Below are 27,600 nucleotides of genomic sequence, written 5' to 3'. Positions count from 1 at the left end.
ATATTCAGATTTGAAAAATGTAGATTTTTTTAATGTGATGTTGATCGAAGCGATTCTCCCTCAATGCACAAAGGAAAATAAGGAACTGCTGAACCACACAAAAAAAGTGTAGGACTATCAAAGTTCCTCACTTCAACTTCAACACCTTTTCAAACATTGAACGGTTATTATTTTTGTTGTTTATCTAAACAAAAATGCTGTTATTTATATTTTGTTATATTTTGCTGCCTATGTATTTTTTTTATTTTAATTTTAAAATGTTCCAATACATAAAAAAACTAAACTAAACATGAACACTGAACAAAAAAACATCTGTTGACATTTTGCTGCTTTCTTTGTTAGTTTTTAACTGGTGGCAACCAGGTGGGGAGTTCTGGTCCTCTGAAATTATGCCAACGCGGAAGTAACTTAAAACTGCATTCTATCAAAAGGCCACCAGGGGGCGACCGTTTTGGTGTCAAAAGGACTTCCGTCTCTATACAAGTCAATGGAGAATTCACCAACTTCTCACTTGATTTCTAACCTCAGTAAACGTTTTCAAAATGTGTTTATGGTCTCAATCGCTAGTTTAAAGCCTTCTTCAATGCAGTATGATGTTCATTTGGGACATTTTGGCCTCCTTGATTTTATATGTGACGATAAAGCAGGGTATGCATTAGGGCGTGGCTACGTGGTGATTGACAGGTTGATTGGTTCACAGGTTCAGGAGGGCGCCTCATGCTCCTCCTGATGCCCATATAAGTAGAATCCCTGTTTTTATTTTTCCCAGCATGCACCTGAAATGTTCAAGATGGCGCTGCTCAGATCCGATACTATTGGCCTCCGAGCAGCAGTCCACAAACCAATGGGTGACGTCACGGATGTTACGTCCATTATATATACAGTCTATGGTGGCAACTTTCTGAAGTTTGATTTATTTCCTGCAGGTATAAAACTGTGTTGTTTGTTGATTTCTTTAAAACAAACATTAAACTATGAAGATTAAATACACTGTAAATAATTAGTCTGCTGTGTGGAATTAGGACACAGTTTAAGACAACGCTAATTAACAGTAAAGACAAAGTAGAGCTCGTTAGTGTTGCAGTTATTGGATGAAATGACATTTTGGGTTAGGTTTTGACCCACTTAATATTTAATTTCAATTATGTTTTCCTATCTTTATTTAAATGTAACAATACATTTGTAAGTATTTTTTTGTCAGCTTTGGGCTTCCATACTGAACACTTTTTCTTTCTCTATTTAAAGAAATCAGGTTGCATGTAGATGAGCTTCCTTTTCTCTTTCATTAATCTCACATTTGAATATTCTCAGTGTGTAATTAGTTGCAGTAAGCTGAATATTTCACTTTTAATTTCCCGGCTAAACAAATTCTCTTTTGTCAGTAGAATCAACAGCAGCAGAATAATTTAGTGCTGCTGCTTTGAACACACAGTTACAGTGTAAAGAAGTTTGTTTTGGGATGTTTGTGCCCGTTAGCGAAGAACTAATTAATCTGCTTTCAGACTCCAATTAGGACAAAAAGCTGCAGAGAAACAAACAAACTGCTGTAAGAAGAAACAGCTGATTTATACACAGAATGATGCAAAGTAACGGAGTGCTTTACTGTAGTAGAGTTTGAGGTACTTGTACTCTACTGTAGAACAGTTTGAGGTACTTGTACTCTACTGTAGAACAGTTTGAGGTACTTGTACTTTACTGTAGTAGAGTTTGAGGTACTTGTACTCTACTGTAGTACAGTTTGAGGTACTTGCACTCTACTGTAGTACAGTTTGAGGTACTTGTACTTTACTGTAGTACAGTTTGAGGTACTTGTGCTGTACTGTAGTACAGTTTGAGGTACTTGTACTTTACTGTAGTACAGTTTGAGGTACTTGTGCTGTACTGTAGTACAATTAGAGGTACTTGTACTTTACTGTAGTATTTCCTTGTGATGTTACTTTCTACATCTCAGAGGGAAATATTGAACTTTCTAGGCAAGGCACTTTTACTGTAATACTGCAGTACTTTTACTGTAATACTGCATACTACATCACTCATAATACTGCAGTACTTTTACTGTAATAGTTTCTACAGAGGATCATTTGACTGTCAAAGGTCGACATTTATCAGCAGAGTTTCTGGATAAGATGAACTTTGGTTTTATTTGCTTGTATTTCAAACACAAACAACATGATTCAAATATAAATGTGTTGCAGTAAAGTTAAATGTTGAGCATTTTTTATCTGAGACTTTACTGTAAATGAGGAAACACAGTTTGAATCCACAGTGCAGCTCCTCGTCCTGATAACCGTCTCTGTTCTTTAAACACAACAAGCTCCACTCTGGGATCAGAGTTCATTGTTCTCTCCCTTCAGGTCTACAGGTTGTAGATGGGTGTAACCAACATGTGACGCAGCACAGAGCTGTCAGGCTGCATTTATGACTGAATCATGTGTTCAGATCAAAGTTCAAACCTGTTTCCCCTTATCAGATCAGAACTCAAACTTATAAAACTTATAAGAAAGTGAAGCTCAGACAGTCGTTGCCTCTGAGAGCTGAAATGGCGCAGAACGATCAGCTGGACCGAGAAACACTCAGCTGTTCCATCTGTCTGGATCTACTGAAGGATCCGGTGACTATTCCCTGTGGACACAGCTACTGTATGAGCTGTATTAAAGGATGCTGGGATGGAGAGGATCAGAGGAAGATCTACAGCTGCCCTCAGTGCAGACAGACCTTCACACCGAGGCCTGTCCTGAATAAAAACACCATGTTAGCAGCTTTAGTGGAGCAGCTGAAGAAGACTGGACTCCAAGCTGCTCCTACTGATCACTGCTATGCTGGACCTGAAGATGTGGCCTGTGATGTCTGCACTGGGAGGAAGCTGAAAGCCTTCAAGTCCTGTCTGCAGTGTCTGATCTCTTACTGTGAGAAGCACCTTCAGCCTCATTACACTGTTGGTCAATTTAAGAAACACAAGCTGGTGGAGCCCTCCAAGAAGCTCCAGGAGAACATCTGCTCTCGTCATGATAAAGTGATGGAGATATTCTGCCGTACAGATAAGAAGTGTATCTGTTATCTGTGCACTATGGATGATCATAAAGGCCACGACACAGTCCCAGCTGCAGCAGAAAGGACTGAGAGGCAGAGAGAGCTCGAGGTGAGTCGACTAAACATCCAGCAGAGAATCCAGCACAGAGAGAAAGATGTGAAGCTGCTTCAACAGAAGGTGGAGGCCATCAGTCCGTCTGCTGATAAAGCAGTGGAGGACAGTGAGAAGATCTTCACTCAGCTGATCCGTCTCCTCCAGAAAAGAAGCACTGATGTGAAGCAGCAGATCAGATCCCAGCAGGAAACTGAAGTGAGTGGAGTCAAAGAGCTTCAGGAGAAGCTGCAGCAGGAGATCACTGAGCTGAAGAGGAAAGACGCTGAACTGAAGCAGCTCTCACACACAGAGGATCACAACCAGTTTCTACACAACTACCCCTCAGTGTCACAACTCAGTGAAGCTACAGACTCATCCAGCATCAATATCCGTCCTCTGAGATACTTTGAGGATGTGACAGCAGCTGTGTCTGAGCTCAGAGATAAACTACAGGACATCCTGAGGGACAAATGGACAAACATCTTACTACCAGAACCAGAACCAGAGCCCAAGATCAGAGCTGAGTTCTTAAAATATTCACGTGAAATCACTCTGGATCCAAACACAGTAAACACATGGCTGTTATTATCTGATGGGAACAGAAAAGTAGAATGTATGAGACAACAGTCTTATTCTAGACACACAGACAGATTCATTAATCAGTGTCAGGTCCTGAGTAAAGAGAGTCTGACTGGACGTTGTTACTGGGAGGTTGAGTGGAGCGGAGGACAGGGAGTTCATGTAGCAGTCTCATACAAGAATATCAGCAGAGTAGGAGGTGAATCTCGATTTGGATGTAATGACAAATCTTGGTCTTTACGTTGTTCCACTAACAGTTATGTATTTTGCTTCAACAACATTAGAACTCCCGTCTCAGGTCCTGGTTCTTCCAGAGTCGGAGTGTACCTGGATCTCAGAGCAGGTATTCTGTCCTTCTACAGCGTCTCTGAAACCATGACTCTCCTCCACAGAGTCCAGACCACATTCACTCAGCCTTTATATGCTGGACTTCATGTTTATCCTTTATCCACAGCTGACTTGAGTGAAGTGAAATAGACAGAAGTAATTTCAGACTTCATGTGTCAGATGTTGTAATTCTTCATGTATTTTGTCTCCATGTTTCTGAGCTGCTCAGGGATCAGCTGACTTGCTAATAGTGATATTCAACACCTTTTTAAAACTTTATGTATGTATCGTTGATATAAGCAGTTTCTTTAAATGTGACTTTTTCCTGTGTGTTTTTATCCATGGAGGCTCTCACTGCTCATCACCATGTTTTTAACCTTCACTGACATTTCTTCAGATGAAAATGTGAACTTTTCTTTGTTCTAAATGTTAGTTTCATGTTTGTATTGATGTATTTGTGTCTGTTGTTTCTGAAACGGAGAAAACAGCAGAACTTCCTTCATCACAGATATTTTGTTCTCATCACTTTGTAAATTCATAAAGAAATGTTCAATCAAACTGTAATGATCATGATAATAATCATTAATGATGTTCTTGTACATAGCTGACATTCTGGGTTAAACTAACTGACTGTGTGGATGAAGTCAATCTGAACATGAAATCATTGATCACACTTTACTGATTGGATGTGTGAACAATCTGAAGCTTCAATAATCAATAAACAGGATTTTTATCAACAGTGATCAAAGTGTTTTCTTGTCATTCAAAGCTTGTTGAGAATATGTGAAACTACAATGAGAGTTTATTAGAGGCAGTTTTCCTCCGTAAACACCACAAAGTTTACATAATAATACTGCAGTACTTTTACTGTAATACTGCAAACTACATCGCTCATAGTACTGCAGTACTTTTACTGTAATACTGCATACTACATCGCTCATAATACTGCAGTACTTTTACTGTAATACTGCATACTACATCACTCATAATACTGCAGTAGTTTTACTGTAATAGTTTCTACAGAGGATCATGTGACGGTCAAAGGTCGACATTTATCAGCAGAGTTTCTGGATAAGATGAACTTTGGTTTTATTTGCTTGTATTTCAAACACAAACAACATGATTCAAATATAAATGTGTTGCAGTAAAGTTAAATGTTGAGCAGATTTTAACTGAGACTTTACTGTAAATGAGGAAACACAGTTTGAATCCACAGTGCAGCTCCTCGTCCTGATAACCGTCTCTGTTCTTTAAACACAACAAGCTCCACTCTGGGATCAGAGTTAATTGTTTTCTCCTCTCAGGTCTACAGGTTGTAGATGGGTGTAACCAACATGTGACACAGCACAGAGCTGTCAGGCTGCATTTATGACTGAATCACGTGTTCAGATCAAAGTTCAAACCTGTTTCCCTTATCAGATCAGAACTCAAACTTATTAAACTTATCAGGAAGTGAAGCTCAGACAGTCGTTGCCTCTGAGAGCTAAAATGGCGCAGAACGATCAGCTGGACCGAGAAACACTCAGCTGTTCCATCTGTCTGGATCTACTGAAGGATCCGGTGACTATTCCTTGTGGACACAGCTACTGTATGAGCTGTATTAAAGGATGCTGGGATGGAGAAAATCAGAGGAAGATCTACAGATGCCCTCAGTGCAGACAGACCTTCAGACCGAGGCCTGTCCTGAAGAAAAGCACCATGTTAGCAGCTTTAGTGGAGCAGCTGAAGAAGACTGGACTCCAAGCTGCTCCTGCTTATCACTTCTATGCTGGACCTGAAGATGTGGCCTGTGATGTCTGCACTGGGAGGAAGCTGAAAGCCTTCAAGTCCTGTCTGCAGTGTCTGATCTCTTACTGTGAGAAGCACCTCCAGCCTCATTACACTGTTGGTCAATTTAAGAAACACAAGCTGGTGGAGCCCTCCAAGAAGCTCCAGGAGAACATCTGCTCTCGTCATGATAAAGTGATGGAGATATTCTGCCGTACAGATAAGAAGTGTATCTGTTATCTGTGCACTATGGATGATCATAAAGGCCACGACACAGTCCCAGCTGCAGCAGAAAGGACTGAGAGGCAGAGAGAGCTCGAGGTGAGTCGACTAAACATCCAGCAGAGAATCCAGCACAGAGAGAAAGATGTGAAGCTGCTTCAACAGAAGGTGGAGGCCATCAGTCCGTCTGCTGATAAAGCAGTGGAGGACAGTGAGAAGATCTTCACTCAGCTGATCCGTCTCCTCCAGAAAAGAAGCACTGATGTGAAGCAGCAGATCAGATCCCAGCAGGAAACTGAAGTGAGTGGAGTCAAAGAGCTTCAGGAGAAGCTGCAGCAGGAGATCACTGAGCTGAAGAGGAAAGACGCTGAACTGAAGCAGCTCTCACACACAGAGGATCACAACCAGTTTCTACACAACTACCCCTCAGTGTCACAACTCAGTGAAGCTACAGACTCATCCAGCATCAATATCCGTCCTCTGAGATACTTTGAGGATGTGACAGCAGCTGTGTCAGAGCTCAGAGATAAACTACAGGACATCCTGAGGGACAAATGGACAAACATCTTACTACCAGAACCAGAACCAGAGCCCAAGATCAGAGCTGAGTTCTTAAAATATTCACGTGAAATCACTCTGGATCCAAACACAGTAAACACATGGCTGTTATTATCTGATGGGAACAGAAAAGTAGAATGTATGAGACAACAGTCTTATTCTAGACACACAGACAGATTCATTAATCAGTGTCAGGTCCTGAGTAAAGAGAGTCTGACTGGACGTTGTTACTGGGAGGTTGAGTGGAGCGGAGGACAGGGAGTTCATGTAGCAGTCTCATACAAGAATATCAGCAGAGTAGGAGGTGAATCTCGATTTGGATGTAATGACAAATCTTGGTCTTTACGTTGTTCCACTAACAGTTATGTATTTTGCTTCAACAACATTAGAACTCCCGTCTCAGGTCCTGGTTCTTCCAGAGTCGGAGTGTACCTGGATCTCAGAGCAGGTATTCTGTCCTTCTACAGCGTCTCTGAAACCATGACTCTCCTCCACAGAGTCCAGACCACATTCACTCAGCCTTTATATGCTGGACTTCATGTTTATCCTTTATCCACAGCTGACTTGAGTGAAGTGAAATAGACAGAAGTAATTTCAGACTTCATGTGTCAGATGTTGTAATTCTTCATGTATTTTGTCTCCATGTTTCTGAGCTGCTCAGGGATCAGCTGACTTGCTAATAGTGATATTCAACACCTTTTTAAAACTTTATGTATGTATCGTTGATATAAGCAGTTTCTTTAAATGTGACTTTTTCCTGTGTGTTTTTATCCATGGAGGCTCTCACTGCTCATCACCATGTTTTTAACCTTCACTGACATTTCTTCAGATGAAAATGTGAACTTTTCTTTGTTCTAAATGTTAGTTTCATGTTTGTATTGATGTATTTGTGTCTGTTGTTTCTGAAACGGAGAAAACAGCAGAACTTCCTTCATCACAGATATTTTGTTCTCATCACTTTGTAAATTCATAAAGAAATGTTCAATCAAACTGTAATGATCATGATAATAATCATTAATGATGTTCTTGTACATAGCTGACATTCTGGGTTAAACTAACTGACTGTGTGGATGAAGTCAATCTGAACATGAAATCATTGATCACACTTTACTGATTGGATGTGTGAACAATCTGAAGCTTCAATAATCAATAAACAGGATTTTTATCAACAGTGATCAAAGTGTTTTCTTGTCATTCAAAGCTTGTTGAGAATATGTGAAACTACAATGAGAGTTTATTAGAGGCAGTTTTCCTCCGTAAACACCACAAAGTTTACATAATAATACTGCAGTACTTTTACTGTAATACTGCAAACTACATCGCTCATAGTACTGCAGTACTTTTACTGTAATACTGCATACTACATCGCTCATAATACTGCAGTACTTTTACTGTAATACTGCATACTACATCACTCATAATACTGCAGTAGTTTTACTGTAATAGTTTCTACAGAGGATCATGTGACGGTCAAAGGTCGACATTTATCAGCAGAGTTTCTGGATAAGATGAACTTTGGTTTTATTTGCTTGTATTTCAAACACAAACAACATGATTCAAATATAAATGTGTTGCAGTAAAGTTAAATGTTGAGCAGCTTTTATCTGAGACTTTACTGTAAATGAGGAAACACAGTTTGAATCCACAGTGCGGCTCCTCGTCCTGATAACCTTTAAACACAACAAGCTCCACTCTGGGATCAGAGTTCCTTGTTCTCTCCCTTCAGATCTAGAGGTTGTAGATGGGTGTCACCAACATGTGACGCAGCACAGAGCTGTCAGGCTGCATTTATGACTGAATCACGAGTTCAGATCAACGTTCAAACCTGTTTCCCTTATCTGATCAGAACTCACACTTATTAAACTTATCAGGAAGTGAAGCTCAGACAGTCGTTGCCTCTGAGAGCTGAAATGGCGCAGAACGATCAGCTGGACCGAGAAACTTTCTCTTGTGTGATCTGTCTGGATCTAATGAAGGATCCGGTGGGTCTTTCCTGTGGACACAACTACTGTATGAGCTGTATTAAATCACACTGGGATGGAGAGGATCAGAGGAGGATCTACAGCTGCCCTCAGTGCAGACAGACCTTCACACCGAGGCCTGTCCTGAAGAAAAACACCATGTTAGCAGCTTTAGTGGAGCAGCTGAAGAAGGCTGGACTCCAAGCTGCTGCTGCTGATCACTTCTATGCTGGACCTGAAGATGTGGCCTGTGATGTCTGCACTGGGAGGAAGCTGAAAGCCTTCAAGTCCTGTCTGCAGTGTCTGATCTCTTACTGTGAGAATCACCTCCAGCCTCATTACACTGTTGGTCAATTTAAGAAACACAAGCTGGTGGAGCCCTCCAAGAAGCTCCAGGAGAACATCTGCTCTCGTCATGATAAAGTGATGGAGATATTCTGCCGTACAGATAAGAAGAGTATCTGTTATCTGTGCACTATGGAGGATCATAAAGGCCACGACACAGTCTCAGCTGCAGCAGAAAGGACTGAGAGGCAGAGAGAGCTCGAGGTGAGTCGACTAAACATCCAGCAGAGAATCCAGCACAGAGAGAAAGATGTGAAGCTGCTTCAACAGGAGGTGGAGGCCGTCAGTCGCTTTGCTGATAAAGCAGTGGAGGACAGTGAGAAGATCTTCACTCAGCTGATCTGTCTCCTCCAGAAAAGAAGCACTGATGTGAAGCAGCAGATCAGATCCCAGCAGGAAACTGAAGTGAGTGGAGTCAAAGAGCTTCAGGAGAAGCTGCAGCAGGAGATCACTGAGCTGAAGAGGAAAGATGCTGAACTGAAGCAGCTCTCACACACAGAGGATCACAACCAGTTTCTACACAACTACCCCTCAGTGTCACAACTCAGAGCACCTACAGACTCATCCAGCATCAATATCAGTCCTCTGAGATACTTTGAGGATGTGACAGCAGCTGTGTCAGAGCTCAGAGATAAACTACAGGACATCCTGAGGGACAAATGGACAAACATCTCACTGACAGAGACTGAAGTGGATGTTTTACTGTCAGAACCAGAACCAGAGCCCAAGACCAGAGCTGAGTTCTTAAAATATTCACGTGAAATCACTCTGAATCCAAACACAGCACACACACAGCTGTTATTATCTGATGGGAACAAAAAAGTAGAATATACAAGTCAACAGTCTTATTCTAGTCACACAGACAGATTCACTAATCATTGGCAGGTCCTGAGTAGACAGAGTCTGACTGGACGTTGTTACTGGGAGGTGGAGTGGAGCAGAAGAGGAATTTATGTAGCAGTCGCATACAAGAATATCAGCAGAGCAGGAAGTGAATCTGGATTTGGATTTAATGACAAATCTTGGTCTTTATATTGTTCCACTAACAGTTATGTATTTTGCTTCAACAACATTAGAACTCCCGTCTCAGGTCCTGATTCCTCCAGAGTCGGAGTGTACCTGGATCACAGAGCAGGTATTCTGTCCTTCTACAGAGTCTCTGAAACCATGACTCTCCTCCACAGAGTCCAGACCACATTCACTCAGCCTCTCTATGCTGGACTTAATGTTGGAGGCACAGCTGAGTTGTGTTAAGTGAAATAGACAGAAGTCATTTCAGACTTCATGTGTCAGATGTTGTAATTCTTCATGTTTTTGTCTCCATGTTTCTGAGCTGCTCAGGGATCAGCTGACTTGCTAATAGTGATATTCAACACTTTTTAAGAACTTTATGTAAGTGTTGTTGATATAATCAGTTTCTTTAAATGTGACTTTTTCCTGTGTTTTTATCCATGGAGGCTCTCACTGCTCATCACCATGTTTTTAACCTTCACTGACATTTCTTCAGATGAAACTGTGAACTTGTCTTTGTTCTAAATGTTAGTTTCATGTTTGTATTGATGTATTTGTGTCTGTTGTTTCTGAAACAGAGAAAACAGCAGAACTTCCTTCATCACAGATATTTTGTTCTCATTACTTTGTAAATTCATAAAGAAATGTTCCATCAAACTGTAATGATCATGATAATAATCATTAATGATGTTCTTGTACATAGCTGACATTCTGGGTTAAACTAACTGACTGTGTGGATGAAGTCAATCTGAACATGAAATCATTGATCAAACTTTACTGATTGGATGTGTGAACAATCTGAAGCTTCAATAATCAATAAAGATGATTTTCATCAACAGTGATCAAAGTGTTTTCTTCTCATTCAAAGCTTGTTGAGAAAATGTGAAACTACAATGAGAGTTTATTACTGTAATACTGAATACTACATCACTCATAATACTGCAGTACTTTTACTGTAATATTTTCTACAGAGGATCATGTGACGGTCAAAGGTCGACATTTATCAGCAGAGTTTCTGGATAAGATGAACTTTGGTTTTATTTGCTTGTATTTCAAACACAAACAACATGATTCAAATATAAATGTGTTGCAGTAAAGTTAAATGTTGAGCAGATTTTAACTGAGACTTTACTGTAAATGAGGAAACACAGTTTGAATCCACAGTGCGGCTCCTCGTCCTGATAACCGTCCCTGTTCTTTAAACACAACAAGCTCCACTCTGGGATCAGAGTTCCTTGTTTTCTCCTCTCAGGTCTACAGGTTGTAGATGGGTGTAACCAACATGTGACGCAGCACAGAGCTGTCAGGCTGCATTTATGACTGAATCACGTGTTCAGATCAAAGTTCAAACCTGTTTCCCTTATCAGATCAGAACTCAAACTTATTAAACTAATCAGGAAGTGAAGCTCAGACAGTCGTTGCCTCTGAGAGCTGAAATGGCGCAGAACGATCAGCTGGACCGAGACTCAATCAGCTGTTCCATCTGTCTGGATCTACTGAAGGATCCGGTGACTATTCCCTGTGGACACAGCTACTGTATGAGCTGTATTAAAGGATTCTGGAATGGAGAGGATCAGAGGAAGATCTACAGCTGCCCTCAGTGCAGACAGACCTTCAGACCGAGACCTGTCCTGAAGAAAAACACCATGTTAGCAGCTTTAGTGGAGCAGCTGAAGAAGACTGGACTCCAAGCTGCTCCTGCTGATCACTGCTATGCTGGACCTGAAGATGTGGACTGTGATGTCTGCACTGGGAGGAAGCTGAAAGCCTTCAAGTCCTGTCTGCAGTGTCTGATCTCTTACTGTGAGAATCACCTCCAGCCTCATTACACTGTTGGTCAATTTAAGAAACACAAGCTGGTGGAGCCCTCCAAGAAGCTCCAGGAGAACATCTGCTCTCGTCATGATAAAGTGATGGAGATATTCTGCCGTACAGATAAGAAGAGTATCTGTTATCTGTGCACTATGGATGAACATAGAGGCCACGACACAGTCTCAGCTGCAGCAGAAAGGACTGAGAGGCAGAGAGAGCTCGAGGTGAGTCGACTAAACATCCAGCAGAGAATCCAGCACAGAGAGAAAGATGTGAAGCTGCTTCAACAGGAGGTGGAGGCCGTCAGTCGCTCTACTGATAAAGCAGTGGAGGACAGTGAGAAGATCTTCACTCAGCTGATCCGTCTCCTCAAGAAAAGAAGCACTGATGTGAAGCAGCAGATCAGATCCCAGCAGGAAACTGAAGTGAGTGGAGTCAAAGAGCTTCAGGAGAAGCTGCAGCAGGAGATCACTGAGCTGAAGAGGAAAGACGCTGAACTGAAGCAGCTCTCACACACAGAGGATCACAACCAGTTTCTACACAACTACCCCTCAGTGTCACAACTCAGTGAAGCTACAGACTCATCCAGCATCAATATCCGTCCTCTGAGATACTTTGAGGATGTGACAGCAGCTGTGTCAGAGCTCAGAGATAAACTACAGGACATCCTGAGGGACAAATGGACAAACATCTCACTGGCAGTGACTGAAGTGAAGGTTTTACTGCCACAACCAGAGCCCAAGACCAGAGCTGAGTTCTTACAATATTCACGTGTAATCACTCTGGATCCAAAGACAGTAAACACATGGCTGTTATTATCTGAGGGGAACAGAAAAGTAGAATATACATATCCACTACAGTCTTATTCAAGTCACACAGACAGATTCACTGATTGTTGGCAGGTCCTGAGTAGAGAGAGTCTGACTGGACGTTGTTACTGGGAGGTGGAGTGGAGCGGAGTAAGAGTTGATGTAGCAGTCGCATACAAGAATATCAGCAGAGGAGGAAATGAATCTCTATTTGGATGTAATGACAAATCTTGGTCTTTACGTTGTTACACTAACAGTTATGTATTTTGCTTCAACAACATTCAAACTCTCGTCTCAGGTCCTCGTTCCTCCAGAGTCGGAGTGTACCTGGATCACAGAGCAGGTATTCTGTCCTTCTACAGCGTCTCTGAAACCATGACTCTCCTCCACAGAGTCCAGACCACATTCACTCAGCCTCTCTATGCTGGACTTTATGTTGTAGGCACAGCTGAGTTGTTTAAACTAAAATAGACAGAAGTCATTTCAGACTTCATGTGTCAGATGTTGTAATTCTTCATGTTTTTGTCTCCATGTTTCTGAGCTGCTCAGAGATCAGCTGACATGCTAATAGTGATATTCCACACTTTTTAAAAACTTTATGTATGTATCGTTGATATAATCAATTTCTTTAAATTTGACTTTTTCCTGTGTGTTTTTATCCATGGAGTCTCTCACTGCTCATCACCATGTTTTTAACCTTCACTGACATTTCTTCAGATGAAAATGTGAACTTCTCTTTGTTCTAAATGTTAGTTTCATGTTTGTATTGATGTATTTGTGTCTGTTGTTTCTGAAACAGAGAAAACAGCAGAACTTCCTTCATCACAGATATTTTGTTCTCATCACTTTGTAAATTCATAAAGAAATGTTCAATCAAACTGTAATGATCATGATAATAATCATTAAAGACCGTGTAAAGTGAATTTAGACATTTTCTTCTAAACACATTAAATAGGTCATAAATGTATTTCTAAAAAAATGTGTAAAAAGCATTTCAACCATTTAGATTTGAATTGTGGAGGTAGGCTTCACAAACTGTGTTTCATCTATGTCTGGATTTAATGGGCGGGTTTGAAAATCATCGTAAACCGGCGATTACGTAACCGTTAACCAATAGCACGATTACACACCGGAGCATAAACCCGCCCCTGCTGCTTTAAAGGCATAAATACATTCAGAGCACACTACTACTACAGCCTACAGTTAGCTTAGTTAGCCACCGAGCTAGCTGCCGAGTTAGTCGCCGAGTTAGCCGCCGAGCTAGCCGCTGAGTTAGCAGCAGAAAGCTCTCAGGCCTAGCGTCTATGTTTCAGGTAGAGGTGGTGACTTTGATTGACAGGTGACACTTGGTAGGGAGCGGGGTTTCAGCGGACTCGGCGGGCACTCCCACAGTGTTTGGGAGCAGAGAAATAGGCAGACTATTACACAACTTTGAAGCCTAATTTCATATATTTGGCGATTTTTTTAATCATTCAAATTTTGCAGGGTGGTTAACAACACACTTTACTGTGGTATGTCAAACTCAGAACACATATTTATTCTTACTTTACACAGACTTTAATGATGTTCTTGTACATAGCTGACATTCTGGGTTAAACTAACTGACTGTGTGGATGAAGTCAATCTGAACATGAAATCATTGATCACACTTTACTGATTGGATGTGTGAACAATCTGAAGCTTCAATAATCAATAAAGGTGATTTTCATCAACAGTGATCAAAGTGTTTTCTTCTCATTCAAAGCTTGTTGAGAAAATGTGAAACTACAATGAGAGTTTATTAGAGACAGTTTTCCTCCTGAAACACCACAAAGTTCACATAATACTGCAGTACTTTTACTGTAATACTGCATACTACATCGCTCATAATACTGCAGTACTTTGACTGTAATACTGCATACTACATCGCTCATAATACTGCAGTACTTTTACTGTAATACTGCATACTACATCGCTCATAATACTGCAGTACTTTTACTGTAATACTGCATACTACATCGCTCATAATACTGCAGTACTTTGACTGTAATACTGCATACTACATCGCTCATAATACTGCAGTACTTTTACTGTAATACTGCATACTACATCACTCATAATACTGCAGTACTTTTACTGTAATACTGCATATTACATCACTCATAATACTGCAGTACTTTGACTGTAATACTGCATATTACATCGCTCATAATACTGCAGTATTTGTACTGTAATACTGCATACTACATCACCCATAATACTGCAGTACTTTTACTGTAATACTGCATACTACATCACTCATAATACTGCATTATTTTTACTGTAGGAAGATTTTTAATGAAGAACTTTTACTTGTAATGAAGTATTTGGTATTTTGTTGTATTAGTACTTTTACTGCAGTCAAGGATCAGAGCACTTCTTTAATAAAAGGTCTTGACAAGATGTTCAATGACACAGAATATGTTTAAGTTCAGCTGATGCATGAACTCAGATACAAGAGGAGAGTTTTGTGTCGTTTTGACCTGAAACACAAAGCGGAGACATTTTCATTGTCTAATAACACTCGACAGCTTTTTACTCTCATGCTTGAAATTTGTTTGGAAGTCCTCGAGGGTAAAAAGCTGCTGCAGAGAAAAAAAGACCTGTGGCTGCAAACACTCTCACCCTCCCCAAGAAGAAAAAAAAAAAGAAGAGAAGAATTACCCGGGCATGGAGGACATGGAGAGAGTGCATGTGTGGTCCCTTCAGTCGCCAGGCGATGTGGTGGGGAAGCTGTCAGGAGGAGGAGGAGGAGGAGGAGAAGGAGGAGGAGGCATTCTTCAGCTCTGACACTCTCATTGAGACTCGGGGGCAGCCGTGAAATAAAAGCTTGCGAGGAGGCTGAATGAAAGAAAAAGACGGCTCCGGTAGTTTATTTTGTCGAAACAAAACGTGAGTCCCACTTGTGGAAAAAAGTGATTGAACTGCGCTTTGTGTGGCGCTGAATGGCTTGTGAGCAAATACGGCTGGAAGTGCACTGTTAGTTTTACTGATTTTAACTGTGAAGAGTGGAGGAAGAAACACTTTGCAGCAGAGCAGAGCAGAGCGGAGCAGAGAGGACAACGAGATCATTCCCCAACAATGAACGTTTCCTCTCTGACACTCTTAACTTCCCTTTTACAATTACATGGAGGGAAAAAAGGTTTATTAATAGTTGTTTAAACACATTAATGGAATGGATTTTGTCCATTTTCAGCTTCTAAACTTGAATCATTAGCTAACCTGAAGCAAATTGGACTTTTCTCTTTATCAGAAGTGTAATTTATATATTATATGTTGTGTTTGGTCTGTTTATTTGACAAATTAACAGCTAAAGTTTAACTCAGTTTCAGCAGCATCTTTTAGCTGTAATGACTCCCAGCTGTGTGTTATCTTAAAAAGCAAAGAGACAGAGGAAGTGTTTTATGATACGACTAAAATACGACTAAAAATGCAACTTTAGAGTTAATAAATTAAACTTCTTAAGCTCTCAACAGGCAGAAAGTCTCATTTAAGAAAGACTTTTTACTGCTTTTTTGTGCTGTTTAGTCGGTACATTTTAGTTTAGTTTTTTTGATCATTAAACTCAAATACACATATAAAGCTAAAGTAAATAATCATATGACTTTAATCTCCATTAGAAACAGTCACAACCCAAAAGAGAAAAATAATAAAAAGTTTAAATAAATAAATAAATAAATAGAGCAGTTTCTCACTGGAAAGGTTTCAGCTGAAGCTTTTAACATTGACTCCTTTTACATTAGTCTGTCGAATAAATCTCTTTCCCCAACAATGAACGTTTCCTCTCTGACACTCTTAACTTCCCTTGGAGGGAAAAAAGGTTTATTAATAGTTGTTTAAACACATTAATGGAAGATGAGAGTCTATCAATCTCAGAGATGGAGGAAGATGAAGATGGATTTTTGTCCTTTTTCAGCTGCTAAACTTTAATCACTTTTCTCTTTATCAGAAGTTTAATTTATATATTATATGTTATATGTTGTGTTTGGTCTGATTATTTGACAGTTTAACAGATAAAGTTTAACTCAGTTTCAGTAGTTTTTGTCTGTAATGACTCCCAGCTGTGTGTTATCTGGTCTGCTGCTCTTCCTTCTTCTCCTCAGCTCAGATGTTGTCATGCAAATGGTCACTCATAAAAAAACAAAAAAACCCTCTTAGAGTCCTGATTAGGGTTTTATTAGACCAAAGAAAGGTTTATTCTTAAAAAGCAAAGAGAGACAGAGGAAGTGTTTTATGATACGACTAAAATACGACTAAAAATGCGACTTTAGAGTTAATAAATTAAACTTCTTAAGCTCTCAACAGGCAGAAAGTCTCATTTAAGAAAGACTTGATGACTCTGAAATGTAAACTCAAGAACATTCAATTAAATGCAGCAAAAGTAGAAGTTTGCATATAGAAGATAAAGACTGAAAATGTACTTTATATGAAATAAAAGTTCAAATAAATAAATAAATAAAGGAGTTTCTGGATGGAAAGGTTTCGGCTGAAGCATTTTAACATCGACTCTTTTTACATTAGTCTGTTGAATGGATCCCAATGTACATAACAAACAAAACATTTATAATAATTGGTCTATAAAGATTAAAATACACTTGTAAATAATTAGTATGTAGTGTGGAATTAGGACACAACAATGCTTATTAGAGACAAAGTAGAGCTTTTTAGTGTTGCAGGGAAGGAAGAAGGATGGAAAGGAGGAAAGAAGGAAAGAGGGAAGGAAAGAAGGAGGGAAGAAAAGGGGATGGAGGAAGGAAAGAAGGAAGGGAGGAAAGAGAGAGGAAGGAAAGAAAGAGAGAAGGAGGGAGGGAGGAAGGAAGGAACAGTCAAAACAGACGGGGTCAATTTGACCCGGGAGGACGACACAAAGGTTAAAGCACAACAATCATTAAGTTCAAGAGTTAAACAAAAAGATTGAAAGTTCAGAGTTTAGTTGAGTTTATGAGCAGTTCAGATAAATACAGATAATCGCAGTGGTCAGTGAACACATCGCTGGTCATTCATCAGATTAGAGACGTTTGAGTGTTTAAACAGCGGCTTGTTTCAATTACACATCAAATAAGAAAGTGTAATTAAAAAGCTACAAACGCCACGTGAATGCACCCTCACACCATTAAAAGAGTCTCAGAGTGCATTAAGAGGAATCTGCTGTGAATTAGCACTCTAGACCAACACAATGGCCTCTGTTTTCTCTCTCCTCCCTCTTTTCTTTTCTTCCTGCTTTCTGCCTTTCAGCCTCCGGGAGCAGAAACCACCAGAGGAGTCTTTCACCTCCTCTTTCTCTTCTCTGTCTTTCAGCCTGAGCAGCAGTGAAAAGAGGCTGAATTGGGTCTAATCTTCTTCTTGTAGACTGTGAATGTGAATGTGTGCGGCCTCGGATCGTCCTCGCCGCTGGATGAAAAGGCTGCAGGTGCACGATGGCGGGGTCGTAAAAAAAGAACACAAAAAGAAAGTAAAGAAAGAAAAAGGGGGGGGGGGGGAGAGGGCCGGACGCTGATTTGTGGCACCAAATAATTTACAACCCCAGAAACTCAACATCACCACCCACAAGCAGCAAAACAGCAGGTGTGAGAGGTGACGCGAGGCTCCAGAGCAGCAAAAAGGGAAAAATCAGATAAAATAAGTTATTTTAAACACTGTAAACTATCAATAATGTGGGAATTTTCCTTATTTTTTACATTTAAATCAATTAAAACTTTAATTCTCAACCCCAAAAAGAGGAAAAAAGGAAATAAGGCTGTAGACAGGATTTTTCAAATACCGAGGTCAAAAATAAAACCACAACTTATACATCAGTCTTTAGTTATCCATGATGTCTTGCTGCGCATTTCTCAGTCATGGTCACTCTTGTGGTCCAGTTCTTTCTCATCACTTCCAATTTTGCAACTTAAATCAACTCCTATTTCATTATTCTACAACTTCTACAATGGTTGTATATTTAAAAATTATAACTGCAATATATTATTTTCTTTGTTTGTTCTTAACCCTCCTGTCGTCCTCCCGGGTCAAATTGACCCCATCTCTTTTGACTGTTCCTTATTTCCTTCCTTCGTTCCTTCCTCCCTTCCTTCTCTCCTTACTCCCTTCCTGTTTTCCTCCCTCCCTCCCTCCTTACTCCTTTCCTTCCTTCCTTCCTTCCTTCCTTCCTCCCTTCCTTTTCTCCTTACTTCCTTCTTCTTTTCCTCCCTCCTTACCCTTCCTTCCTTCCTTCCTCCTTTCCTTCTCTCCTTACTTCCTTCCTTTTTTCCTCCCTCCCTCCTTACACTTCCTTCTCTCCTTACTTCCTTCCTCTTTTCCTTCTTTCCTTCCTTCCCTCAGCTGATCTAATGCTGACATGATAAATGTGTCGGCTGCTTTCTGATTCTTCTTTTCACTCGTTGGGAACGTTTTTATGAATGAAACTCAACTAAAAACTGAGAGGAACAGGTCGTCTAATGTGGATAATGATGCTGCTGCTGATGAAATAAACAGGTGACGATCATCAGACTGAAACCTGAGAAGAAGAAGATGTTCCTGTATGAGGTTCTTTGGGTGAAATACAGGCTGAATACATGATGAATGATGTTTATTATTAACATGAATGTTCACTTTATTATTGTTCTGCATGCTTATTTCAATAAGTTAAAAGTCATGTTCTGTTTTGAGGTGAACTCTTTAACTACAGATGAGAAACAGCCTCTTAGCTTAACGGAAACATTTAGTGTTAATGTTGAACCCTCGTCTGTTAAATAAACCAACAAAAAATAAACTGTTCAAAGTCACAAACAGTGCTCGTCTATCTCAGAAAGGAGACCAATGCTTTTACTCTCACAGTAAAAGCCCACATGCCCCCCCCCCCCCCCCCCCCCCCCGAGCCTCCTGATTGGTTGGAATGAAGCCACATTATGGACCTTTATTTAGGAGTTTGGACACCTCTGTCCTTTCAAACATTGAATGGTTATTTTGTCGTTTGTCTTCAGTTTTTCTATCATTTTGTTATGTTTTATTTTGTTATATTAACATGTTTGAAAATAAATGAATAAATATCTTCCAAATTATGTGAAACAGCTCTGAAGGATATTTTTTTATAGTATTAATGTCTGATCTGTCAGTGTGTAATGTGTTTATTGAACCTACAGAGGATTATCAGAGACTCTGCAGCTTCCTCTCAGCTTTACAGCTTTATAGTTGAGTTTCAGCTCATTGTTTAGCTGCAACTTTACTGTTCTGGTTCACTCTCAGCTGCTCTCATAGCATCGTTTCCACTGTTCTCTACCTGCTAACACACACAGTTATCTGTAGAGTAGCTGCTGAACATAGTGGAGAAAGCAAAAGAGGAAGGAAGGAAAGAAGGAAGGAAGGAACGAACGACGGAAGGAAAGGAGGAAGGAAGGAAAGAAGGAGGGAGGGGGGGAGGAAGGAATGACAGAAGGAAGGAAGAAAGGGGGATGGAGGAAGAAAAGAAGGAAGGGAGGAAAGAGAGGAAGGAAAGGTGATGAGCGTCCATTAATTTGGGGGTCGGAGCTTCTGAAGGAGCATAAAGGGAGATGTGTATTATTTCCAGAATGACTGACTTTACCTTTGCCTGCAGCATAAATCACCATTATTCAACACAGATATGTAACAGGTTTGGAAAGCACCGATAGAGGCAGCAGCATATTTAAAACCATCTATGCTGCGTGTTAGTGTAATTATGATGATGTATTGGAAGGATTCGCTGCTCTAGTCTGACATCTCAACACCTCGGCTGCATGAAACCTTTTAAACTCTCGACTGAATGCATCAAAAATATCATTTAAAGAAGCCGTTTTACGAGGTGAATCAGCTGACAGCAGCAGTCAGACGTCGGTTGATTGATCGGTCGCCTGCGAGGGGAAACTTTCGACTCTTTGACCCGAGCTGCCGTCAGGGTGCGAACGCCGAAACATCAAAGCAGGTGTGAGCTGCAGTCACACTTCAAAGTCAACAAAAATGTGTCTGATTGCTGCTGTCACCGAGCAGAGTGACTGATGGGTCTCGCTGGAATCCGATTGGACAGATTTCACTACTTTTTTTGGGTTCGTGGTGTCGACTCAGACAGACTTTCTCCGAACTTAAAAGAGCTCTAATGGAGAAGTTCACTGCCTAAAGAGCTGATATCCATCACTGCCAGAGAGAGAGACGCTGATAGTTAGTGATGGATAGTCTGAGAGAAAATCAAATATCTAGAGACGCTCAGCCTGAAACCCTCCGAGACACGAGTATAATTACACTCTCATTATGACTTTATTAAATCTAGAAAAGCTCAAAAGCTGAAAATGACCCGAACAAAACCGGCTGAGCTGGAAAACACACTTCAATAACCCTAAACCAGATTGTTAGCCGTTAGCCGCTAACCCCGAGGCTAATCGTTTTAGTTAACCTGAAAATAAAACGTTTTAGCTTCTAAACTAACTTTTACCGTCAACTTGACTAATACAAACTTGTTTTTAGCTATTAAACTGTCTGACTGCATATAATTATGGTCTCTACTTCTTGTCGCTGTGCAAAAGTGAAGCCAAAATATTTCCGGGGAGCCGCCATCTTTCTTGTGTGAAGTCATCTTGGAGTCTTTTTTAGCAGGATAAGAACGACAGAAACCATCTTTAAAATGTTAAATAAAAATGTATTTATTTGACATATACTTTAGTTTTTTAATGTTTGGCTCAGGTCCCATCTGCTAACATAGTGGGGGCGGGGCTTAGGAGCGATATTGCAGCTAGCCAGCAGGGGGCGATGAGATGTTTTGGCTTCACTTCTGGGGAGCTGTCATGACGTCCATCTTTATATAAAGTCGATGGATTTAGCTGCGTATAAATGCAACAGTGAAGCCAAAATATCTCCTTTCTGGGAGAGGCCATCGTCCTTGTGTAACGTCATTTGGAGCCAGAGTCTGCGTGGTAGACTCTCAAATAATTAATAATAATAATACTTAATAATAACTTTATTTGTATGGCACCTTTCATGCAATACATTCAGCTCAAAGTGCTTTACAACTAAATAAATTACACATAAAAAGTGCTGCATATAAAAAGGAGCATAAAATAATGTTAAAAACAAAGAACAAAAAATAAATAAAAACATTAATGTGACATAAAATGGAATATAAGAATAAAAATAACAATTAAAATAGTACACAGTAAAAGTAGCTAAGAAATAGAATAAAAGCAATATAATAAAATCAAGTAAAAATACAAGTGCAGTAGTGACTGGTGGAAAAGCTAATTAAACTAATTAAAAAGGGGATAAGAAAGACCTAAAATGACAGAAAGCTAATTTTTTTTTAAATTAATTGATTGTTTTTAAAAAAAATATTGGCTCATATTGAACTCATTGACATGGAGGAGGCGGGACTTATGAGCTATACTGCAGCCAGCCAGCAGGGGGCGATAGAAGTGGTTTGGCTTCACTTTTGTGTTGCTGTCATGACGTCCATCTTTATGTCTTTGGGTTTAGCTGCTAATCTGAGTTCTGCTCTAATTGAAATGAAACTGTTAACTTATATTTTTAAGACCGTTTGTTATAAATGTCACAGTTAGAGTCTGATGACTGTTTCAGCGGCTCTCCCCGAGCTTCCAGTCAGCTCAGCTAATCTGAAGCGTCTCTCTCTCTCTCAGCTGAGGCGCGGCTGTCGGTTTCCCTTCGGCGCCGTCAGGCAGATCACCAAGAACACAATCTGTTGCCGTGCCGACCGGCTGCCAGCGTCTGAATAAATCATCTCATCGTCTCAGCTAGAGTTTGATTTCATGTGTGACCCAAATAACAAGGTTCCCCCCCCGTGTGTGTGTGTGTGTGTGTGTGTGTGTGTGAGTGTGATGAACCTGTATTGTCTGAATGGCTGTTATAGATTATTCAAAAATACTTATTAACTTGAAGGTAATTACAGTAAAAGTACTGCAGTATTATAGTGATGTAGTATGCAGTATTACAGTTAAAGTACTGCAGTATTATGAGTGATGTAGTATGCAGTATTACAGTAAAAGTACTGCAGTATTATAGTGATGTAGTATGCAGTATTACAGTAAAAGTACTGCAGTATTATAGTGATGTAGTATGCAGTATTACAGTAAAAGTACTGCAGTATTATAGTGATGTAGTATGCAGTATTACAGTAAAAGTACTGCAGTATTATGAGTGATGTAGTATGCAGTATTACAGCCAAAGTACTGCAGTATTATGTGAACTTTGTGGTGTTTCAGGAGGAAAACTGTCTCTAATAAACTCTCATTGTAGTTTCACATTTTCTCAACAAGCTTTGAATGACAAGAAAACACTTTGATCACTGTTGATGAAAATCATCTTTATTGATTATTGAAGCTTCAGATTGTTCACACATCCAATCAGTAAAGTGTGATCAATGATTTCATGTTCAGATTGACTTCATCCACACAGTCAGTTAGTTTAACCCAGAATGTCAGCTATGTACAAGAACATCATTAAAGTCTGTGTAAAGTAAGAATAAATATGTGTTCTGAGTTTGACATACCACAGTAAAGTGTGTTGTTAACCACCCTGCAAAATTTTAATGATTAAAAAAATCGCCAAATATATGAAATTAGGCTTCAAAGTTGTGTAATAGTCTGCCTATTTCTCTGCTCCCAACCACTGTGGGAGTGCCCGCCGAGTCCGCTGAAACAGTATGGATGATTTGATTCTCTCAATGGTAACTGAAAAACTGCATTGCTTCCAACATGAAAACTAAAATAATTAGTTTTTAGTTTAATTGTAGTTTTCTGTGTTTTCTGTTGTAGTAATAATATTTAATAAGGAAAATAAATGGGTTAAAAGAAGTGGAGGAATCTTAACTTTTCAGGTTGTTTGTCCTCATTAAAACAAACCCAGTGTGAAGCTGCATCACTGATACTCTACATTGAGCCTCTTGGTTCGATCCTCGCTGTTTATGTTTATTATGAAGCTGATGATCTGAGCTGGTCGCAGGCTGCTCTCACAGCGGCTGCTTCCTCCCCCGCATGTCTGACAATTAGCTGTGGGAGGAGGCCGAGGTGGGGGGGGGGCGGCGGCTGTAGAGCACAGCACTGCCTGGGAACAGGAGGGGGGGGGGGGGGGCTTTTATTGCCAATGAATTAGTGTTGTTTTCTTTTCACACGCCCACTAACTAACCTCCCCCCTCCCTCCTCTCAGGCCTCTAAATGGTTTGTGGCAGGCCGCTCCGCCCTCCCATAACGCACCTGTGCATGATGATGAGGTGTGTGTGTGTGTGTGTGTGTGTGTGTGTGTGTGTGTGTGTGTGTGTGTCTGTGTAGACTGTTGCTCCCTGCAGCCATCAGGTGGGCTCAGCGCCGCCGTAAAGTGTCCCAGTGAACTGCTGAACTCAGGAAACACTGAGAACCAGTCTGACACAGATTCATTAATAACTGGAATAATAACGATGAAATAAAAGACACTAAAGATTTCTGAATCTGTGAGATTCCTAAAAAGCATAAATCATACGGAGAAAACATCCTAATATCCAAATATCAGATTATATCAGGATTTAACCTTCGTGTCGTCCTACTGGGTCAAATTGACCCCGTCTGTTATGACTGTTCCTTCTTTCCTCCCTTCCTTCCTTCCGTCTGTCCTTCCTCCCTCCCTCCTTCTCTTTCTTTCCTCTCACCTACCTTCCTTCCTTCCTTCCTTTTTTCCTCCATCCTTCCTTCTTTCCTTTCCATCCTTCCTTCCTTCCATCCTTCCTCTTTTCCTTTCTCCCTCCCTCCTTCCCTCCCTACCTCCTACCTTCCTTCCTTCCTTTTTTCCTCCTTCCTTCCTTCTTTCCTTTCCTTTCCTCCCTCCCTCCCTCCTTTCCTTTCCTTCCTTCTTCCTTCCTCCCTTCCTTCCTCCCTCCTTTCCTTCCTCCCTCCCTCCTTTCTTCCCTTCCTCCTTTCCTCCTTTCTTCCCTTCCTCCCTCCTTCCCTCCCTTCCTCCTTCCCTCCTTGACTCATGTAGTCGGTGGAAGAAATACTCCGATGCTTTACTTCTATAAAAATAGAAACATCCTGCATTTAAAACCTTCCTACAGTTTTTATAGAGTTAGAGTTGTATTATCAGCTCATCCTCTCAGTGACGATGAAGACAACATGAAGAGCAAAACGACAAAAACCAAAACAGCAAATTCAGCAAAAAGACATTGTTGAAACTTTGCCAGCAGCGACGTTTTCTCATCGTGTTGACAGACGATGTGATGAAGCTGGTGTCACATTTCCTTTAAAACGGGTAATGAATGTATATGAATAAAGTTTCTGGGTGTTTTTAGGTCTCTGTGAAGATCTATCAAACCAAAACCTTTTATTTATGGAGTCGGTTTGAGCACGCAGGAAAACGTCATGTAGAGAAAAGAAAGCTGTTGTCTAAAAGGTTTTTGTATGTTTATGAAGTGCAGGGATGGAGGTGTTTAACTGACTTAGGTGCATGTTGTTTGTATGTAAGTATATCTATCTACGTATGTATGTATATAGCTATTTTTGATGGAAAAATATAGCAATGATTTATATATTGATAACAGTATGTATGATGTTATGAATTAGTAATTAAATTAGGAGCTAGCAAGCATTGATTTAAGAAGCAGGGGCGGGATTCAATAAGTGTTGACTTCTTCCCTTTCGGATGTGGTTGACAGTGCATTGCATCATGTTTTCACTGAGACGTTTGTGCTTTCTTTCTTGTTTTTGTTTAGTTTTTTCTTCTTTTACACATTCAATATAAAATAATCAAAAAAAAATGTTTCTACGTTAATATTCACCTCTATTATAATCAACAGAACCAGGAGACAGATGATAAGTGTTAACAGAGGCGTCCACATACTTTTGGCTATATATTAAACATGACTTACTAAAACATATTGAGCCTGTTTCTGTTAATCAATCTGCAGCTTTGACACTTAAACTCCTGTTTTTATGAATCTTCTCGGCTTTTAAAAGAGAATAAACCCCCAGAAACAAGCCTGAGTGTATAATTTAAACCTGTAAAGTGTAATGTTCCCATCAGCTGGTGTTAATAAAACTGGTCCATCAGCAGCTTACGGTGGTTGTTTGGCTGTTAAACTTCTCCTCTTGTATTTGGAGAATGTGTCAGGTGATAACAGACTGTCAGGTTTAACAACCTCTGTGTGTTTTTGCCTCCAGCTTTTTTTTTTTTCTCTCTTTAATTTACGAGCCTTTCAGGAATCTTATCTCTGGCCGTAAACTAACACCTCACAGCGACACTTCAAAGCCGCTCCGAGAGGCCGAGGTGCCAAACGAGACGAGCAGATTGATGATGGTGTCGTAGATTATCGTCGGGGAGGAAAGAAACATTTAGTGAGAGAAAAGAAGGGGCAGATAAATGTTGGTCCAGCTGGGAGTAGAAGAGGCCACGTCGGCTCCCTGCAGGCGTTCGGAGGAGTTTGGAGGAGTTGGGACAGGAAAAGCAGCTTCCACATCAGGACAGAGAAGGGTCGATCGACACCTGAGGGACCAACAGGATCGATGGGTCCATGCACAGATGCTGAGGCCAATGTCCTCCTCACATGCACACATGCACCTCTTTACCTGCTTTTATTTTATATTGGTGTTATTATATCGTGTTGAAATGATTTTGTTTGTTCTACGTAGTCATATCATCTACTGTAATATGGTGTAATTTTAACATTTTTCTGCTTCTCCCTGCTCTCTATATTATCTGTCATTATTGTGCATGCAATTTAAACTAAATGAGATCAAGAAACAACTTAAATTCACTCATTTTTCTACAACAGAACCCTTCTTATCTTTAGTTCATATCAATCATTATTTATAAAGCACCAAATCACAACAAAAGTTACCTTGATACACTTAAATATCAATCAGTCACAACATTTCAATTTTAGTTTTATAAATGACAAACATTAAACTAACTGTATGTGCATGTGTTTAAATTCAGGACCAACTTTGCTGTAATGAGCTGCTCTGTGATGCTGCTTTAAATATAATATCTGTCTGGAGGACGAATACGTTCACATCCTGAGTCCTCTGTGAGTGTTCAGGTTAGTAAAAGATGCTTCTGTGGCTTCAAAATGAAACAGAGACTGCGATCTTTGTCTGACCTTAAACATGAATTATGGAGGATTTTCCTAAATCAACATTAATCCCTCTAAACCAGACATGTCTAAACTATTCTATAAAGGTCTGTTAACCTGCAGGTTTTTCTTCTAATCAATAGAAAACATGATTCAACCAACAGACTGTCTGAAGACTGAGATCAGCTGATTAAATGACAACGTCTCGTATCCAACGTTTAAAATCATTTAAAGAGACGAAGGTTTCCAAACTGAAACTAGTCAAGCACAGACCAGCTGGACTCAAATGCAGAGACAGGGACTCAGGGGATGAAGAGTTCTCAGTAGTTAATCAGTCCAGAAGTCAAAAACCGGGAAATCCAAAACACAGGCAGAAGTACAAAATCACTAAGCTAGACTCGGGATCCAAAAGGCAAAAACTGGTCGATACACTAGAATATAAATCAAGGTATGAACGCTGGACCTCTCACACGAAACTGACAAGACGATCTGGCCCAGAAGGGAAAGAGCTCACCTCATATATACCCTGAATGATAACGAGGCACAGGTGTAACACATTAGGGGAAGGGAGGCAAACAGGAAGCTAGACAAGACAAAAACCAAACCTACAAAAATACACCACAACACAACCGGGCCCTGACACAACTAGAAGCCTTCGTCCCTTTAAATGATTATAAACGTAGGATACGAGACGTTGTTACTTCTAGTTTCTGTTTTAACTGAACTATTGAGATGTGACTGTTTATTGCTGCCTTTGTTCTGATTTGTTTTTCACACTTTATATTTTGTTATTTTGTTGTTGTTGTTGCTAACTGACTCTGTCTTAGTCAGGTCTCACTTGCAAAATAGGTTTTTAACCCTCCTGTTGTCCTCAAGTCAAGGAAAGACAGGAGGAAGGGAAGAAAGAAGGAAGGAAGCAAAGAAGGACGCAAGGAAGGGAGAAAAGAAGGAAGGAAGGAAGGAAGGAAGGGAGAAAGGAAGGAAGCAAAGAAGGACGCAAGGAAGGAAGGAAGGAAGGGAGAAAAGAAGGAAGGAAGG

At 40.3% G+C, this 27,600-nt stretch overlaps 4 protein-coding genes across 4 annotated transcripts; all 4 read left to right on the top strand.

Moving 5' to 3' along the window:
* Positions 1-2,495: 2,495 nt before the first annotated feature.
* On the top strand, positions 2,496-4,180 carry LOC133998307 (tripartite motif-containing protein 16-like). The gene has a single exon (XM_062437865.1). It carries the CDS (start codon positions 2,540-2,542, stop codon positions 4,178-4,180), a length of 1,641 nt encoding a protein of 546 aa, XP_062293849.1. The 5' UTR covers positions 2,496-2,539.
* A 1,338-nt stretch (positions 4,181-5,518) lies between these two features.
* Positions 5,519-7,159, top strand: LOC133998149 (tripartite motif-containing protein 16-like). Its single transcript, XM_062437854.1, has one exon. It carries the CDS (start codon positions 5,519-5,521, stop codon positions 7,157-7,159), a length of 1,641 nt encoding a protein of 546 aa, XP_062293838.1.
* A 1,304-nt stretch (positions 7,160-8,463) lies between these two features.
* On the top strand, positions 8,464-10,137 carry LOC133982776 (tripartite motif-containing protein 16-like). The gene has a single exon (XM_062421685.1). It carries the CDS (start codon positions 8,488-8,490, stop codon positions 10,135-10,137), a length of 1,650 nt encoding a protein of 549 aa, XP_062277669.1. The 5' UTR covers positions 8,464-8,487.
* Positions 10,138-11,330: 1,193 nt separating this feature from the next.
* Positions 11,331-12,986, top strand: LOC133981279 (tripartite motif-containing protein 16-like). Its single transcript, XM_062420024.1, has one exon. The coding sequence runs from the start codon at positions 11,331-11,333 to the stop codon at positions 12,984-12,986; it is 1,656 nt and encodes a 551-aa protein (XP_062276008.1).
* The last annotated feature ends 14,614 nt before the right edge of the window (positions 12,987-27,600 follow it).

This window comes from Scomber scombrus, chromosome 1, assembly GCF_963691925.1.
Source record: "Scomber scombrus chromosome 1, fScoSco1.1, whole genome shotgun sequence".
In the NCBI taxonomy this organism is placed as follows: domain Eukaryota; kingdom Metazoa; phylum Chordata; class Actinopteri; order Scombriformes; family Scombridae; genus Scomber; species Scomber scombrus.
This window is presented reverse-complemented; position numbering and strand designations above follow the sequence as displayed.

Bases quoted from the DNA above. Each gene is read 5' to 3' on its own strand.
- LOC133998307 (XM_062437865.1), top strand. From the start codon at position 2,540: ATGGCGCAGAACGATCAGCTGGACCGAGAAACACTCAGCTGTTCCATC.
- LOC133998149 (XM_062437854.1), top strand. From the start codon at position 5,519: ATGGCGCAGAACGATCAGCTGGACCGAGAAACACTCAGCTGTTCCATC.
- LOC133982776 (XM_062421685.1), top strand. From the start codon at position 8,488: ATGGCGCAGAACGATCAGCTGGACCGAGAAACTTTCTCTTGTGTGATC.
- LOC133981279 (XM_062420024.1), top strand. From the start codon at position 11,331: ATGGCGCAGAACGATCAGCTGGACCGAGACTCAATCAGCTGTTCCATC.